A 19,969-nucleotide genomic window follows, 5' to 3' on the forward strand; every position below is an offset into this window, starting at 1 on the left:
CGAACGCACGGTCAGTTCTGTCAGGTCTTGTTTCCCCGCGCCATTGTTGTTCATTGCAGAAGGCGTGTGTCGTCCGATAAACCTGCCAGAGTTGTAATCTGAGTTCCACGTAAGTTGTGGCTAGGTAGAAATACTTGGCAGTGGTAGAAGCACGTTCCTTGTGTTAGTCCTCGATCTGACAACTCAACGAGAATGCCACGAATTAACGTAACCGGATCTCGATATTACGTGTCCGCCTACACTCCACAATGAGAGGAAGCAACCCGGCTACACGCCGTTCGTTTGTGCGGGATATATGACAATGTAAAGCCAACCAATAATACGATATCTGACTTTTACAAGCAGCCAGCGCTGATTCTTTTATCCTACTGAATCCTATCGTTTGTATGATAATAGCCAATAAGCCAATAAGCATATGGGGTAGATGTTGCGGCTTGCACGCTAGTACGACGCAAATGCATTACGCCTCCAAACGTGTTACATAAAAGTGGCCCTTAATGGACCGGTCAGTATAGAATCACTTGAGAAAGCGGGAGTTCATTAGCATCATTATTCTGGGTTTAGGCGAGTTGTTCTTTCTTTATTAACCTGGAGAATCCGTAGGATATCTAATCTGTAAACCTTCGGCGAACCACAAATTTTCGTCTGTACTTTTCATTCAGTGTGCATGTCTCCTATTTGCATCACCTAGGCCCCTAGTGGGTGTCTGATTTCAAAGACTACTCTAAGTCGTTACGACACCTTCCAATCTTTTTATTTGATTGCAGTCCTCTGATGTTTCGAAATGATGAAATTGTAAATAAACCGATCCTGCGAACTACTGAGACTTTCTCAGGGAACCCAGGTTAAGAACCTCACTAGTGTAGACTGTATAATCGCCGACCATGAACTATAGTGCGTCTGCTACGTGTCGTGATAATATAATATTTTTGTCCTGGAAATCCTAGCCTCACGTTACAAATGCCACCCGTGAGAAAAATTATGCGCCCCGTGGAGAAAAAACACTTTGAGTTGGTAGCGTTGCATAGAAGAAGTTATTTAGGTCTGGCACGTTTCAGTGATTCCGAAATCTTTTGACTATACATACAGGACCGTAACTGCCGCACCCTAAACCATCAATCGGGGGAGGGGGGGCGAGCTCTAAGGGGCCCCAAAATTATTTCGTGAATTAACATAAATTATAGAGTATTTCTTTGGAAATTTATGCAATTTGATGTTGTCAAGTATATATTGACAAAAAAGATCATCGCTCTATAAAATATGACGGACCTGATTTGTGGAACAGTATCTCGCCGGCTATCCGATAGTCATCGAGCATGTCCACATTCAAGTCGAAATACTAACAATTTCTCCTCATTGCTAAATGTGGTGAATTGAACGTTTATTTCCGCCAATAAATTCTCCTCACCGAGGATCAAATCATCCCTTTCACAATTGAATTTGTGTTATCCTGCAACCGTAATTTTGTGAATGGCCGTGAATGTTTTATTTTCCACCGATCTGAAATTTCCTTTTTCAGGCATTGATATTCTTTCGTTTCACTGAAATGCTATTTTTGAAATATTATGTCTTCTATCCAATACGTGCGCCATCATTGACTGCTTTTCATTTCTTGCGCAATTATTGACAGTGGTGCAAAGACCAACAGGTGATAAGCGCCAAATTTTTCTTTTAATAGACAACAACAACAACAACAACAACAACAACAACAACAACTAACAACGTCTACCGAATGAATACTGGTTAGCCCTCTAGTTTACCGGTTCACGACCTGACATATCGATCTCGCCTTCCGATACATGCCACCTTTTTTGTCAACTGTCTTTTTATCTTATCTTCTTTCACTTTTCATTCAGTGTGCATGCCTCATTTTTTTTACATCGCCTAGGCCAAGGTGCGTGTCTGATTTCGAAGACCACTCCAAGTCATTTCGACATCTTCTAAAAATATCTTTTCATAGTATCACAGTCTTGCTGTGTTGTTACATGATGATAATGTTGATAAACTGATGCTGTCTTTAACTCCTGCGAACACCTGATACCGGCTTAGTGAATCCAGGTTATGACAGTATCTAATCGCATGAAGTATATAGTGCGCCTGCCACGTGCCGTGATGAACTATACCACCGAAACTGGTAACTTGAGGCATTATCGTTACTTATACAACAGTATCATCGGTGATTGGATCGACCACTCCATAGGCGTAGGAACGGTTCACTCAGATCGCCATGATAAAAAATTTCCCTGGATTTTACTCTGATATTATATATGTCGAGGTGGAATGCATGTGGCTGTCTTAGCATTAACGACTATACGATAACACAAATTATATCTGCCTGAAGACCCAAAGGTGATAGATCGCCAAGAAGCCAACCTTTTTCAATTTTATATCCTGCTGATTTAACAACTAGGATAAAGCACGTACTAATATTTTAACTGAGGACAATGATTCCAGTACTCGAATCTGAGCCGACTATCAATTCTAATTATTCGAGTCGAATAATGACAGTATTTATTTCCGAAAAACGAAATTACACGCCCTCACACCCAGTAATGTTTTATCAGCGAATAATATAGTTCCAATACTGCTTCATTTTCACCGCTGAAGGTTCTAAAACTCGCTCGCCCGTATCCCAGCATCGAGAAACATGTTTCATAAGGCTAAGAAAATTCATGGCCCTGGATTTTTGACAGTGATCGACCTCAGCACTGAAAACACTGCTATGACATATCAAAATATGCGGTACTAGAATATTGGCAGCTTAATACTAGACCCGGAATCACACCACCAAGGTGCTCGATTTTGCTCAGCCAGATGGGCAATGAGCATTGCTCCGCCCTTTCCCCATATTCGAGGGTTTCTGGGAGAGGTGCAGATAAGGTAATTGTTGCACTTTGGTCTACTGAATATGTATAGTAATACGAGAGAGTCACGCCTTATGTCATGACTCGGTATTATATCCGTCGTTATAATGAATAATAATGGTTTGATGTGTTGAAATGCACCACTCCATTTCACAGAGTCGTATAGCAGTATATGATAGTTTTGCATACGGAATTAAATAGTCGGGCGAGGCACCAATCTTTTACGCAACTTGGGGCGCGAGTTTCCGACGAAGTTCCATGTGTCTGTGCATTTTCGTTATTCTTTCGGTATTCGTTGAAGTCGGCAACTGAAGTACAATAGAATTTGATCTAATAACATGCACAACGTACTTGATAGATGTACAGGGAGAGCATTTCAGATTGTTATAGGTAACTGAATCACGAATGTCTTTCTGTATATATACACAGTACACACCACATTTAGGGCGGATATCATAAAGTTAGCTAATCGGGGAGCAGTGGCGGGGGAGCACATGCTGCCGCCCATGGCTTTCGTGGAAAATTTTAAAATAGTTTCAATCTTTCCCATTATATTTACTGGAAATCTTGTTGCGTCGACTACTGAGGTGGTCAAAGTAGTCAAGAAGGCTACTCAAGTAGAATTAGCGACGTAAAAATCTACTCAAGTAAGTGGTTCTCAAGACGGTCGTAAATCGTTCGCATGGACTGTCAAAAGCTGCAAATTGAGCTATGCGGACTTGATTCATATTGTTGCATCCCAGGAGGTATCAAGTTTCGACAGAATAAGCATTCGTCCGGATCATGGGATGCAAATGATAGTATTGATATGAAAATGCGATACTAATCCTTTGTTTACTTAAACACCCCGTTTTAGAAAATGTCATGACATGCCGTCCGTCCCCGTATTTTAAGGCCCGTAGTTTAGTCGAAGAGCAACACGGAGAAGTTGTATCGGATACGGTGGTAACACTTTGCGCGATTAGTATACGTTAATAACAAATATGACGTGTCGTAAAAATGCCATATAGTGTAGCCATATTTTCGGATAGAGGCATTTGCTTTTATATTTCAACATGTATGTTCTTCCGACAAAAGAACTGAAACTAATTTGAACTCAAAGTATGATACTGGGAATGTAAAGAGAAATACAAATATTGCTCCTAAAAAGCGAAAAATACATTTCATATCTTTTGTCTGAAAGTTTCAACGGTGGCCTGCTAAAACAGGTCAGATTCTACTTTTCCAGGTTAGGACACGCCACGGGCTGCTAGACTACGATATGATAAGTAATTGCAAGATTGCGAAACCTATATTATATTGACCGATACTTTCGTTAAAACATATTTGTAACTCCACATCTGCTGTGCGCAAAGCACGACGAAAATTCTGGGCTTTACTCAACTTTTATGAAAATTAAATGTTGTTACTTCGTGAAAACAGTCCAGAAATTCCGTAGGCTATCTTTCTGATTGGAGGGATAAACTATTTCTACTTGACAAACTGAAAATAGCGAAAAGTAAGTAAGTAGACCACAAAATACTACCAAGTAGAAGTAGAAGTATCGTGAAATTAGATCTACTTGAGTTAGCACCGCAAGTAGTGTAAAAATACTTGAGTACTTCGAAAAAGTAGTCCTTCGTTACTGACCACCTCTGAAAACCAGTTCGATGTTCGGTGTAATGCAGGGGCTATTTCTCTGCGGTCCACCGACCCACTATTTCAATGGGTACATGAAAGGGCAATATATCATAAATAGTCTACAATAAAAATCATCCCTAAAGAATAAAGTCGCGAGTGGGCCTGTGACTACTTTGTCTAGTCCAGGGGTGTCAAACGCGCGGCACGCGGGCAGAATGCGGCCCGCGAGAACCATTTGTGCGGCACGCGTCGGCATTTTTGATTTTTATATTCAACAATATGTAACTGCCAAATATATTTTTTAAATCTAATTTGACTTTGTCAATGACATGATTAATAGCCAACTTATCGGGAGTATTCCCGAAGCCCGGATCAGGATATACACTGATTTTATGCTCTCGTATCAGATCGATCTTTGTTAAATTCTAAAATATTCTCCCCATAATTGTGGCACGCCAAATATCCGCTATCTGCAAAATTATAACTCGACAGCTTTTCCGATGTCACTATGCATTTGTCGTCTAACATTGTGTCTATAACACACTATTGTCACAAATCATGCCAAGTACAACATAAATTGTAATCAAACATTTAAAAATATGATTTTATTTCGTCTCAGGCGTGAATATTACAATAGTACATCACATATTCGCAATTTGTGTGGAATGTCATTCTGCAAGATCCCGTTAAAAGGCCTACTCAGAAATAGCCTACATTGACTAACCCGATAGTTGATGCTGCGGCCCGCAGCGTCATCTAAAACTGGGAAATGGGCCCGTGAGAACATTTGAAGTTAAGACCCCTGGTCTCGTCATTAGTTATGTAATTTTAGGCCTGAAATAGCCTAAATAATGTTCTCCTAGATGTGATGACCTTCCAGTCATTGTCTTTTGAAATTTTTGGGGTATACGAGCAACCGCCCACAAGACTTGAAGGGATCCGCGATCAAGAAAAGTTGATGAGCCCAATCATTTTACCTCTCGCGGGATGGACTATAAGTCAAGCATTGGGACGCACTTTTATCGACATCCATCGATTATTAAATCGAACATAGCGAGAAACCTAACAGTTAACCAAATACAATAGACTAAACTTGCTAATATTATCCTCTTCCGCCTCATGTCTCTCAAAACCGTCCACATGAGACAATATCACAATATTTGGGAACCTTTGCTCCAGAAATTAGCATCGAGAGTCAGAATCAATAATTATTATATCGCGTTGTAATCGGGAAAGGTGGACACTTTTACTTTTTGCAAACCATAAGAGCCAGATTACCTGAAATGAAAAGTGGCGAGATAGCGCAGTGGTATAATCCACAGCTGCAACACCTACTAGTTGTGCGTTCGAGTCCGACCGAGCTCGACTCCAGAACTCCTACCGAAGCTTTGGAGGTTTATCTAGGCTCCTTCGCGCCATCTCATCCGCGTAAGCGGTGTCTTAGAATGCCTAGAAGTGGGCCGTGCTGCAAGACGGCAGCTACGAAATCAAAAATAGCAAATATCGACCTCGTGTAAATGGCCGTTTTAGTCGACAAACACCATGAACACCACAAACAAACAAACCTGAAATGAAAACAGCTGATTCCAATGGAAATTTTACTGCGCTGACTAAAAAAGTCATCATTTCGACTCGACTCCCGAATTACCCAATTTTTAACGATACTGCTTTGGTGTTGACTAGAAGGGAAAAAATAACATTGTTTTAGTCCTGCTCCGAATGAGCCGCTCGAACGTCCGCACTACATAGTTCGCGACATTTATGGAGTTTTTAGTTGACCCTGTCCATTAGGCTATAGCTGTCAAAGCTGTATAGAAAGATGAATTTCCAAAAAGGAGGATATTTATGCGTCCACGGAGGACATTTTCGATTTCGTGAAAAATGACAACAAATCCTCCTAAAATAGAACATATATGGTAATCCTATAGGGTTAAGTATCTTATAAACGCTCATAATATAACTCATATGGCCTGTGGACGTACCTTCAATGGACTTTTAACGAGATCCACATCATGTACTTCGTCGGCCAGTTGCAGGAAAGAAAATGGTACAAGGCCGAACTTGTCGTTAACATGCACTAGCTGATATTTCTGTGACAAAAATCGCTTGATTATATCAATCCATTTTATGTATTAACTTATTGAAGCACAGAGAACCCATGGCGATAAAATTATCAGGAGTAACTCCAGCAACGAAATTGGCTTCATTCTGTATAAGCAATAAACACAAGATTGGAAGATTACATTTTTGTAGAGTTTGCCGTGTGTAGAAAGTAGGGTTACATTTAAAACACAAATCAATGTAAAACAAACATGTTTAAGACAAGGCCCTTGTTTAAAACATTTTTTTTTTTAAGTCATGACTTCACAGCTATTCAATTGTGACGTCATAGTGGATTGGCATATTGAAAATATAGGGTAAATCTAGCTCCTTTGACGAAATATCTGTACTATTGCTGTTGAACCGACTATTTTGAGAATTCCAACCATCTCATATCGATATATACTTCGGCTATATCGGGTGGTAATTGTCCGTAATTGTTTTTTGGAAAGTATTTAGACAATGATGGCATCATTTTACAACTTTAAAAAAACATAATTTTGTTTTTTTAAAATGGCCTTTGTTCAAAACACTGTTTAAATAAACATGTTTTAAACAAAGGGTTTTAAAACACCGTCTGTTTTATATGCAACCCTAGTAGAAAGTATAGGGCTTACTGACGTGAGACATATTGCCGACATGACTAGCTTCATGCAAGAACATTGCGCATTTATAAATGAAACTGATAAAATATACCTTGCCATCTTCTCGAATGTGTGGTGCTCCTAGAGATGTGGCCACATCACCAACACTCAATTTTATCTTGCGAAACAGGCTCTCGCCTTCGACGATATTCTCGCTCGGAGGGCTATAGTCCTTTTTCGCCACGTACAGTCGGTAAGTAGCAGCTTCGGTGGTCGCGTTTTCGGGTAGCGAGTAATAAGACGCGTAACTTGGTGGTACTAAAATGTATGTAGTTTCATCACTTATAGGGCTATATTATATATGTGATGAAATTTAGAATAAATATAATATAATTACTGAGAAGCTACCAGAGATGATCAATAACTAAGTATACTTCTACTTTCTCGAAGTACTCAAGCTGTTATGATTAGACTACTTCCACTCCTACTGAACAATTTCTCATTTATGAGCAAAAGTATAGGCCTAGAATATTTGCTCTTCCATTCACTTGGAAATCCCTACTTATACTTGTACTTAAGTAAAAATTAACGGCGTTATAATTCTTGAGTACCATCGATAACCATATTTGACCTCGTTTGGAAGATAAGTAATATATATGACCATAAATGCTAATTATTTCGCTCTTCCAAGATATTAAGGGAAGCTTGATCTAAATAATTCCTGTGATTAATCACGAGCACCCGACTTCTCAGTACATACACTTAAACTATAGAGGCACGACCCCATACCAGCAGAAACTTTATCCGCTTTCGGAAAGACCGGGTCGCTATCCAGGAGCTGATGTAGTTTCAATTCCTCCTTTGGTTTACTGCTAGTACGGTGTGGTTCACTGCGGTGCTGTGTCTGCTTTTGGTTCGAATCGCCAGGCAGCTTAGAGTTCTGAATTGATAGCTTGATAATTCGGTAAATGCATACATAATATTCAGGTACATATGGGATTATTCGAAAGCATAGAAAGGCGTAGGCTTACACTGCACTAGTGTACAGTTTACGTACATTATACCAGAGTCGCACAACTGGAAAATGGTCAGCTTTTCCAAATTAGATTAGAATTAGAATTTTAGCTACACGGGTGATTCCAAATTAGACTAGAATTAGAACCGTAGCTACACAGTTTTTCCAAATTAGATTATAATTAAAAATGAGAGCTATACAGTTTTATTTGAAATTAGACTAGAATTAGAGTTACTGAATTGGCGAAAATTTGGAAATTGAATCAACCTCAGTTCATATCAAAATATGAGTTCATTTTCATAAGCATGAGACTGGCAAATGCATATGTACCATAGTTGACTCGTTTAGCACTATACATTTATCCTGTAATCTAATAAGTCTCATTAGGCAGCTATAGAATCTAACTTTGCATTGTATACAGTATATTGAGGTCAGTTATATCGGTATAGAATCTGGTCTACAATATATATAGGATTGAGATATAGGCCGTTCACACAATTCGGCAACTGATACTATAATAAGATCACCTCAATCTTTGTCTGATGCTTCAATTTCATGAGCTCCAACATCGCCACGTGTCTGCACTCTTGCTGGAACTCCAGGAACTTATGGTCCAAGGCACGAATTCGGAGAAATTCGTACCGCGAGAGCAAACGCATGAACTCGGCATTCGTTCGACGCGGAGAGGCGCTGTTGACATCGTCCTCATTAACACGAACGCTGAAAATCGTGCACTGCTCAGTGTTCATATCCGATATACTGATTATAGTTCCAAGTGTGTTCAAGTTAAATATGTTCAGCATCACTAGTCAAGTATAGAAGTAGACGTGATGCCGTCAAAGTTATAATAAATTGCAACCGGAATTAGTGATTTCCAAAATATACCAAATTACTTCAAGTGGTAGTAAAAAGGCGGGTCATAACTGGTATTCAAGTCAATAATTTGAAAAAGTGGATTTTTCGAGGCGTCGCATACTTTTAAGTGGTCGATTAGAGGTGGAATATCTTCGAAATTGAAAGATAAATCTACAGGTCTAACACAAAATTACTGATGACACAACAGGTCGGTGCATTCTTCGAATAAATATTAAGTCACAGAATACAGGAGGCTAGTTCGGCCATTGCTAAAAAAAAAAGTAGATGTATTTCGTAACAGGCCACCTATGCTTGGCTCGCCCCAGCAAGACGTTGATTGTTATGACTATGTGACGAATTTTCCCATTCTATGATAAGTCCTTTATGAAATGAGCAAAGTACCAATTATATGCTTACAATCTCAATGCCAAACTCAACTAAAATGCTCAATGTTCAGTGTTCAGTTTAGCTGTCCAACAGTTTACACAGGGAAGCCTGGTCGGATATGGTCGATTGGGGGCCTAGCTTCACGAAACTTTACGTTTTAGTTACTTATATTTTATTGTGCGTATGATTTTACTTTTGAATCATTTGTCTCCTTTGTTATTAAATCCTTTTACTTTCTGTTCACGTAACTATGTACAGAATCGTTTGGGGTAGTTAGGTGAAATTGTCACAATTTCGCGTAAGTTGTTACCTTTTTCTTGGGCTTGTCATGGTCCTGGCAGTTGTGTCTTGCTGTGTTGGCCAGGTATTGTTCAGCTTTGCTGCGTCACTATACTCGGCGCGTCCGCTCTGCATCGGGCTAGGAATTTCGATGGAAGGGACTGAAGAGCTATTTAACTTCCCTGGTAAAACGAAAACGCATTGTAGTTAGTGCTTAAACTCCATGAATGTATACTCAGCTAAATGAATTACTTAGGTGATTCCTATACTGCTAGCAATGTAGGGTTTAAACTATGGTACATGATATGACAGCGGAATCTATAAAATGCTGAATCTTCGTTTTGGCCAGTAACGCAGCATACTTCTACTTTTTTCGAGTATTAAAGTAAGCTTTGCCTTGCACACGTGGTTACGTTTTTTCACTACATCCACTTCTACTTCACAATGTCTTTGGCAAAACTACTTCTTTTTTACACTTTGGATTTAGTAAAGTAGAAACAGTGTTGAATTTGGTTTGTAGCACATTAATGATCCCTTGTTTCGCAGTAACTGATTGCATTTATTTAAATTGCAGATATTTGTGTAGAGCCACTAGTCAATATGCTTCATTCGCGAAGATACATCACGCAAATTCGAAAGTGGAGATACCTCCAATTAAGTACTAAAAGTATGCGACCCCGCGGTCAAATATCTCATTGAAATCACCTGAGTACGTTTCAGACTTTCATATTCTACTTCTACTTGAAGTAGTTTTGACACGTCTTGGAAACCAGTACTTATTACTTGTAATCGAGCAAAAAATTTTGGCGTTACTTCTACGTTTGCTCGAGCGCCAACGCTGAATACTTTGGCCATCCTCTGTGCGAAAGACGAACTAGCATATGGCACGAGTGTTGTTAGTGGACCGCAGTGGATCTTAACCAGTGTTAAATGGAGCACTAGGGGGTCATTGAGTCAGTATCAGGGGCTCCAATGGAGACCAAGACACACACTCCACTCATATACCTATGATTTGTGATGATACACCGTCTTGGTCTTCATTGGTTGCAATTGATTTGGCCCGATTAGTACTCATGGGGGGTTGGGGTTCAAATCGAAACCATGCCCTTCTGAAATGACAATTCTATCCCCAATATTTGTAATCTCGTGATTGGTATCACGCAGCAGTTGCGTTTCGACTGAACAATACCACGACACTTTTCAAGGCTTTGCATTTCAACAGAAGTCATACTGATTTTCTATAAATATTCATTATGATCGTTTCGTTCTGAGTGAAAATTTTATTTTAATGGTTTTGTTTTTTTAAAACCCTGTTGATGCATATGTCATGTTGTGCATAAGTAATTTATATTAATCTATTAGATGTAGTAAGATGTGTGTTGTGGTATCTTTTGTTTTTATAACTCAACGAAAATCCGGTGTACCGCAAAGATTAGCGTAGTGTTCCGTATATTGGTAGGTCAAGAACCACTGTCTTATAGGCTACAGTAAAAAGGACTCGTACACACCTGCAGCCACGCTAGTTTCACTTGACAAAACCCCAGTGCGCGAACTCCTAGCTCTCGGCGAGGAGCGTTGCGTCAAGATCTGCATCGCAGACAAGTCTCCTTCCAAAGCAGACCGGGCAGACAACGACATCGATTGCTCGTCGTGTAGAATGGTAGCTGGCGGCGCGCTCCTGGCAGTGTCGAAAACCGGCCATCCTTGACTGCGAGGTACGTGCGTAGGTGACATATACGGAGGCGCGTCCAGATCGTTGCCCATGTCCTTCAGTCGCTTTTTGGCTTCTCCTATGTCCGCACGCATTTTGTTGCACATTTCGCGGACGGCGCGAGCGTCGCTGTCCGATGTAGAGCAGTCGCTGTCAGACTGGATAGACTTGTCGGCCGATCTGACTCGCTTCGAGCGGCTGGACAGCCGTGATCGACTGGTCCGGATCGGAGACCTCCGTTGCGTAGTGGGAGACTAAAATTAGGGGTGGTCAAAGTAGTCAGCGTTGCTACTGAAAAAAAGCCGTCCATCAATTGCAAGTGAAACTATCGCTTTCAAAGACGTTTGAAAACTATTTCAAAAATGGAAAGTACACAAGTAAGTCGTTTCAAAAGTAGCATGACTCGATAGGTCGCATACTTTTAGTGGTAAACAGAGGTGGGTATTTTAGTAGGGCAGGTTGCATCTTCTTCTAGACCAGTGGTTCTCAAACTGGGGGCACGCCCCCCTTGGGGCGTGAAAGCATCTGAAGGGGCGCGAAGCTGCAGTTTACTGATTTTTTCTGGGGCTGCGCCCGATTTCCATAATGGTATTTACTCTGCGTATTGTCAAAATTTCATATTTCAGAATTCTCTCATCATTAGTCATATCCATTCAGTGCCATCAAACTGTCCGTTGGGACTGCTGGCATTCTGAATTCTATCTTTAATATTTTGTGATATCACGATAAGGGAAGCGGGAAATTTTTCACTATCAAAAAGGGGGGCTTGTCTAAAAATGTTTGAAAACCACTGTTCTAGACTAACGGAAAATGACTCTATTGACGCCCCAGTCTGGCTATTTTCCCCAGATAGGTTATGCAAGCATATCCCAAAACTGCTTTCTACTGCACAAAATCCAAATGGTAAAGGTCAGCAGTTTTGCATAAGAAACTGTACCGTCTATAGTAGAACCTCTCGAGTAAATAGTGACTATAGGCAAATCATACTTGAGTACTATGGAAAAGTAGAAGTACTTTGTCAATGTCCAACTCTGACTAAAAACGATTCGTCGTGGCCATACTTGTACTGAAACTGACATTTCAAAGAACCAACCTCAGAAGACTTGTCATCAGAGTCGCGTATCGGCGAATCGTTCTTCTGATCTCCCGTAACGCGTAATTTGAGAGCATTGATTTGATGTTCCAGCTCCTCTATCTGAACCGTTTGATCTGAACCAGTCCAGTTTATTAAATCTCTGCATAATTTCACCATTTCAAAATACCATAGGATTTCGATAAAATGAAAAGATGAAGAAGAAGACGAAACGACTGTCTTTCAATCCAACGCCCAGCTTGTCATTTAGAATATGAAAATAAGGGACTTCTGCTCTGAATTAAAAGTACCAGAAGGTAACATGAAAAGGACAAGCGACGAATTGGAAGTGATATGTCGGATCGTGGTCTGGTAATCCTGAGAACAGACCCGCATGCATTTAGTAAAATCTACCTGAAGAGCACGACAGTTACTTCCATTATATAGCGGGCGTATTTACCTTTTATTATCTCTTCTTTTTCCTCTATTAGTTTCGATGATAAATCTCCCGAATTACGTCCTTCACTTATATTCATCTTTCTCAATTCGTTGTTATCCCTCTCCAATATTTTGACCTGTGTGTAAACCGTTTCTATAATTCGAATTCAATGGTTCGTTGGTATCGTTAGAGGCTATGTACCTCGTACGACGTACATAGCCGCGGCCATTGCGCGATATGTGATAAGTATAGGCTACATAGTACATATTGGTGGGCATATATACCAATTGGTATTTATACATCTGTATTTTAAATTGTACATACCTTTTTGACGAAATTTTCCAACGCACGCTCGACGTGATTGATATGATCGTACTCCATGGAATTCCGAACCGACGCGAGCTGGTCGTTTAATCTTTGAAATCTGCGTTTTGTTCGTTCCAGTTCCTGCGAATGCATGTTCAAGTCTGTCTCCGCTTTCGCGAATAAATTACCAAAACGTTGCCCTAGTTTGGCAAGTATGAAGTCGCAAAGACGACATCAAAACTTGTCAATGATGGGGGCGAACTTAGCGCCAACAAAACAGTGCAAAACTCGTCGTAGTTATTATTTACTGGCATAGGCATTATGCATCATGGATTCATGGGTATCGCAGTCCATGAACTACGCATAAAAAGCCATTGTATAATCCAAGCTATAAGTTACGCCCGTTTTATGCAACGCGGAATATGATAGATGTAGTTTGTACATTCCTGTGGTAAATGTCGTACGCACTATTGTGATGCTGGCCTTCATTCATAATCGTAACTATTAACTAACTACACTCGGAATGCGTATTCTTTCGAAGTGATTATGACGTGATCCGTCACAATTCAGTGCTATCAAAGTTCGGATAATAACTGTCCTTTTGAAATTTCTAATGATGTGGGCATTCAATATCACTGTCGTTGTGTCACCATGGACTAACCTGCTTTAGCTCGGTACGTTCCTCGTTTGAAAACACGCGATTGTTTCGCTCAAGCAACGCCACTTTCCCCCTCAAAACGCTTATCTCCTGTTCCATGGCAACTTTTTCCTCGTGAGTAAGGCCCTCCGGGGCAATCTCCTGCAGTTCCTGTAGCGATCACTGTATGCTGGAATGTCAGTAACAAATGGATGTATTGAAATACCTGCTTCTTATTTTCATATGCATCCACTTTCAATCTCAACGACATAATCTCGTTTTCTTGTGCTTTTGTCTTTTCGAGAAGGGCATCCTTTTCGTGATGTAATAGGGACACATCCGCTGTTGCTCCGCTGATAGTTGGCTCGTCCATCCCTAAATTTTGGGTAGAAAAATATTTCGTGACGCACGGGTTTGAATAATAGTTTGTGCTGTCGAGATATAGTATAGTGGTAGAGAGTTTGATAATGTGTTCTTGAAGCGTATCCTGAAGAGCGGATTTGAGTTCCTACTCCTAACCTGACTCTTGCCTGGTTTATCAATAATGATCAGAGATTACAGAACAAAACAACCCTAATTCATGCCCATGTGTCTTAGTCATCAACCCACTCAGCTCTTGACAGGCATTGCCCCGGACCGGCAGCCCAACATCTAGTCTACAGTTAAGGTCGACTCAGTATTCAGATTACCCTCCGGAATCACAGAATTCCGAGCCGTATATTTCTGGTATGTAGTCAACAGGGCATGGTATGGTATGGAATGAAATGAAATGGGAAATTTCCATGCTCCATACCCGCCCCAATCGTTTCATACCATACTCCATAATCAGGACCGTAACTGCCGCACCCCAAACCCCCCAATTGGGGGGGGGCGAGCTCGGTGGGGGTCCAAAATTATTTCTTGAATTAGCATAAATTATAAAGTATTTTTTGAAAATTTATGCAGCTTTTTCAAAAAAATTTCGCGCTCTACGCGCTATCAAGTTGTCAAATATCTTGATTATTGGGTACTCTTCACCCAAGAAAAAATACGCAAGATTTATAGAAATGGGCATATCGGCGTTGGCCATTACCGCGCCAAGACGCACCAAGAAATAAAGTTTTAGGCCATGTAACATGCGACTCCAAGAAATGTGCCAGAATGATCGGCAGCGAGAAAGCCTTGGCCGAAAAGAACTGCGCTTATGCTGATACGTATAGGTTTAATTGTCCATTGGCGCCTAAATGACCGACGCCGAATGTTCCTGTCTTAGCAATCTGGACCTCACAAGAGAAATACCATCCCGCAGGGAAATATTATATGCCAGTTTGTTTGTTTGTTTGTTTGTGGTATTCATGGTGTCTGTCGACCAGTGTTGGGATGACTCGAGTCGGACTCGAGTCACCTTTTACGTATGACTTGACTTGACTCGAGTCACTTTGCTAAAATGACTTGACTTGACTTGACTCGGCGTATCAGAAATGTGGATTGACTCGTGACTCGGAGCAAATTTCACGAGTCAATTTCAAGTCATCAAGAAATCGGTGCTGATAAAAATCACTGAATCTTGCATATGGTCGAATTGTTCACGAAACGCTGGTGCAACCCGTGCGAGCGACCAATCATTAAATGATCGTGCGTTTTACTGAGCCTCCATTGTTCTCTCACAAATAAACTTACCGTAAACGAAGTGATCGAAGTTTACAGCTTACGTTGTCGTAAGCTTGTACTGCGCGAGATAGTGTAATGGTTATGCGTCCGGCTTCTCGAGCGGTAGGTCGTGGGTTCGATCCCCGGCCGGGTCATACCAAAGACTCGAAAAATGGTATCCGCAGCTATCCTGCTAGGCGCTCAGCAATCACGGATAGCATGGAGGAGAAAAAAAAACGGAGGCGCAGACTAGATGACCTCATGGGGCCGTATCGCAACTCCGTCGCCAAAGCATCTCGATGGTGCAGGCGAGAAAGAATATCATATCTCTCTCTCTCTCTCTCTGTATAGTAAACTTGAATAGTCAAGTAATTTAATAGCCAAATATTTATTTCTGTTCTCTGTTCTTACCTTAATCAAACCTCTTGTTTTAATGAAATTAAATTGAAAACTAATTCATATAGTTCTCAGCCATTAGCGCAGGCTTGGATTGTATCATATCAATTTGTAAATGGGTAATGTATTGCATATTAACAATTCGTTTCTTTATTACCCATTTTCGCTGGTAACTATATACTGGAGCTATGCAATTTTTACGTAGTTTAGTAGTTATACGTATATGTGAGCGATACAGCGCCTTCTTGCGTGTATATTTAACTGTATATTCGATCATCGGTTCAAAATCAATGACCACTCAATCTGTATTTAAGACAGCTAGCAAAATGCAATGACGTAGGCCTAATCATGCCTCATACTTCGAAAACGCAACTTGACTTGAATTGTGACTTGACTCGTGACTTGACTTGACTTGACTCGACTTGACTCGAGTCACCTCCGAAATTCGATTGACTTGACTTGACTCGAGTCAAAATGTGCAATGACTCGAAATGAGTCGTGACTCGAAGGTAGTGACTTGATCCCAACACTGCTGTCGACTACTATGGTCATTTAGGCTACACCAGACCGACATTGTTCATTATTTTCCGTAACTGCCGACTTATAGCACGGCCTATCTCTAGGCTTTTTGTAAGACACCGCTTACGCGGATGAGGTGGAGAGGAGGAGCCTAGGTAAACCTCCAACACTTAGGTATCGGAATTCCCGCAGGGAAATATTACATGCCAGTGAAGAAATACTAATTTGTAATCGTGTGCGTCTTTTAGTTTAGTACATTTATGCTATTAGGCTATATATATTTTTGATATAGCGGAGGTCACGAAATAACATCATGTAACGAAGTCATACCAACGGATCCGTCCCCCTGATGATATTTAATTAGCCTATTATTTACGGGCCCTACAGTTTCCAAGACACCTCACTCAGCTCTACCGGTAAATCTGATAACGCGAGCAGAGAGGACAAGAAATTGATAGCAATATATACGCAATTCCCGATTTTATTGACCGATTATATCATAAATTATTGACAATTTTCGCGCTTGGCGCGTGCTTACTAATTAGTACAACAATAATTTCGCCGTAAAAGCGAACAACGTGATGCGGAGAGGGTCGGTTTATCACCCTATGGGAGCCCAAGACCCTAGTTTTTTGCGGGGCCTGACGAAGTGCTGTTTTGTTCCTGCCAACAGGTATACGCCCGAAGATATTTAATTATTATTGAGTGGTCCTAACTTTTCAAACACACCTCACTCCGCTCTACCGGTAATTCTGATTACGTGAGCAGAGAAAGGATAAAAATTGATAGCAATATATATGCAATTCTCGATCATATTGACCGATTCAATCATGAATGATAAAAAAAATTCGCGCTTCGCGGGGTTAGTCGAGAACAGCTTACTCATTAAACGGACACCCAATATAGATGATAAGTAGCGGTAAACAACGTATAAGCTTGGGGGGTTTCGCCCCCTAAAAGTCCGCTTTTTTCACCCTGTGGGGGGTCCGAGACCAACGTTTTTTTTGGGGGGGGGCTGACGAAGTGCTGTTACGGCCCTGTCCACAATTTTCCATACCATAGCAACATTCTTCCATTCCATATTTGGTACTTTATCAATACTTTCGCAAGTTCCCCAAACTTCCAATAAACGACGATATTCTATTTTTGATGTGTGCAAATGTTCCGGCGTTCATATTCTAAATATTTTTGACGAAATTGTCCATTTAAGCAGCCCTGATGATACAATACAATACAATGATACCCAATATTGCATAGGTCAGATAAACTTACTGGTGTTGACGAACTTATGCGTATGGTAGATATAAGCCGCCATAAGCTACACTTTCGCACGCTATACGGTAACTCAATGATAACTATACCCAATACACGTATATGATATATAGCCTATATCATTGCTAAAACTCGCAAATAAATAAATAAGTCATTTTATATGTAACGAGTCCGGCTATGTTGGAGGCCGGCATATCGTAACGTCGCTCCAAGACTAGCAACATATTTGTGAATTACAACGATGGTTATAGGCCTATGTCAAATAGATATTGCGTGATGATCATCCGACCAAAGCGCAGAAATTTTTTTCCAAGTTAACACATTGATATATATATAAATTATATATTGATGAAACTGGTAGCTACATTTTTCGAGTCCACGATTTTAAAACTTCCTTGTTGGTTTACGGAGTGGAAGTTACGATAAGCCAAAGGCAAGTTCTGACGCGACAGCGGTCGAATATCATTCGTTTTCAGGATATTTAGATTGGAATAATTATCATTATTATTATATTTTCATTCATATGCGCGCTGCGCAACTTCGTCTTCAAACAGATGTCGGGTGAGTCATGAATTTCAATTTGAGATATGAACATTGAACATGACAGTGAGAGATTTGGTGGTGCGCAGTTAATTTAACAAGTCGAAAGTAGGATCATTGTCATGGTTATGGCAAAACTGTCAAAGTATGTAAAAAGTATAGAAGTATGGAAAAACAATTCCATAATATACTTGGGAAACTTCCATACCATACCGTACTTGCATATTTCCATATTCCATACCGAAATTTCGTTTCATGTCATACCATACGTCCATATCATACCATACCATGCCCTGGTAGTCAAGGCACACTTGTGAATATGGCTGCGACCGCTGGAGGGAGTTCAAGAATATATAGCATTCTAAGATTCTATACATATTGATATGTGATGAATGGTGACTTGTGTATGAGTTAACCAAAGAAGTCGCTTTCTTAGTCGACGACCGCAAACAATAAATTTCATTGATGCCACTATGAAAGGATTGTTTGTTTTATACGGGTGAGTAAAGCTGAGCTTTGTATTGACAGAATCGGGCCTACGTTACTTTTCAATACATAACGTGTAAATAGGGATCGTGTGAATTCAGCGCAACCCTAGATAGATCTGCAGATCTTGGTATATCACCACCGACCCACATCAAGAGTGGATAGTTCCAGGAAATCGCCATATTTACACTATGATAGTATAACATTGGGTTACGATACGTCCTCTTTTGAGAGGATTTGTCCTCTTTTTTGACTTTTTTGAAAGGGTCCTCAGAGAGCGCCCAAATGTCCTCTTTTTTGAGATTTTGACCTTATTTTTTAGAATTTAGGTTAAATATATGGCAAAATAGACTTAGATACAGTAAATCACCACTGAAGTAACGCTCCGGCGGGTATTTTTGGAGCTGGGCCGGAAAGTTGAGCATTTGTTTTAGTCAACGACCCGACAATGTGATAGAAAAACTGTAATTTGGGCGCTGAGCGAGAAAGTTGACATTTTTTTAGTCAACCGATAAATTTACCACTTTTCAGGATTTTCCTCCGGTTTTGCAAGTCCGAAAATTTTGAAAAAGTGTCCTCTTTCCAGATTTCCAAAATATGCTAACCCTAACAGTTATATATAGTTAATCTACCAATTAAGAGCTGTTTTAATTTTGATAATGACCCTGATGGACAACTTCAATGTATGGTGAAGTGAAATAAAAGCGTTGTACAATGTAGGCTACTGTTGAGTTTCTCAAAAGGCCTTGCCAAAACAATCGACTAACTATATCGATTTCTGGAAACATAATAATAATCCACGCCCATGTAAAAATTATAGTGTTGGTTTCGTAGACCAACCATGGGATTAACTACGATTTATATGAAAAACTTTACCTGATGCGGAAATGTCGTCATCCGTTTCGCTGTTCGAGTCCGAAGACATTCTGAACTTCCTGTCGTGTCTCTTTCTGGTACAGTTAACGCTACCAAATAATAAATCCCTGGCTTAGGCAAAGGCTACGCTACGGATACTTGTCGGTAAACTCGTGCCCCAACGCCTTAGCTGAATTCATGACAATAGTTTTTTGTTGAATCAAAAAGAGAGATTTATTGTTTGTCAAGACAAGAGTTAAACAAAGCTGGCGTCGCACTCGAGTAGTGTTTGATGTTGAACATTCAAGAAAAGGCTTAGTATTGTAACGTTACGTGAATCGTAAAGTGCTACAATAGTTATGCATAATATTGTCCCGAGAGTGGCAGCATATGTATTGTTTAG

General features: G+C 40.3%; 1 protein-coding gene across 2 annotated transcripts; it reads right to left on the reverse strand.

The window, feature by feature from the left end:
* Positions 1 to 2,494: 2,494 nt before the first annotated feature.
* Positions 2,495 to 19,777, reverse strand: LOC145458349 (uncharacterized). Of its 2 annotated transcripts, none has more exons than XM_080336693.1 (13): positions 19,588 to 19,777; positions 14,096 to 14,244; positions 13,894 to 14,028; positions 13,251 to 13,373; positions 12,948 to 13,062; positions 12,509 to 12,624; positions 11,213 to 11,669; positions 9,736 to 9,886; positions 8,711 to 8,903; positions 7,958 to 8,108; positions 7,281 to 7,486; positions 6,467 to 6,574; positions 2,495 to 3,172 (listed from the first exon to the last, which is right to left on the reverse strand). In XM_080336693.1, exons 1-13 carry the CDS (start codon positions 19,634 to 19,636, stop codon positions 3,086 to 3,088), a joined length of 2,040 nt encoding a protein of 679 aa, XP_080192819.1. In that variant the 5' UTR covers positions 19,637 to 19,777; the 3' UTR covers positions 2,495 to 3,085. The 2 variants fall into 2 exon arrangements, with proteins under 2 accessions (XP_080192819.1, XP_080192818.1); XM_080336692.1 differs by having other exon boundaries at positions 13,894 to 14,040; positions 19,588 to 19,775.
* Positions 19,778 to 19,969: the final 192 nt, after the last annotated feature.

This window comes from Botryllus schlosseri, chromosome 16 (genome assembly GCF_051294905.1).
Source record: "Botryllus schlosseri isolate E-star chromosome 16, Bs_hap1, whole genome shotgun sequence".
Classification (NCBI taxonomy): domain Eukaryota; kingdom Metazoa; phylum Chordata; class Ascidiacea; order Stolidobranchia; family Styelidae; genus Botryllus; species Botryllus schlosseri.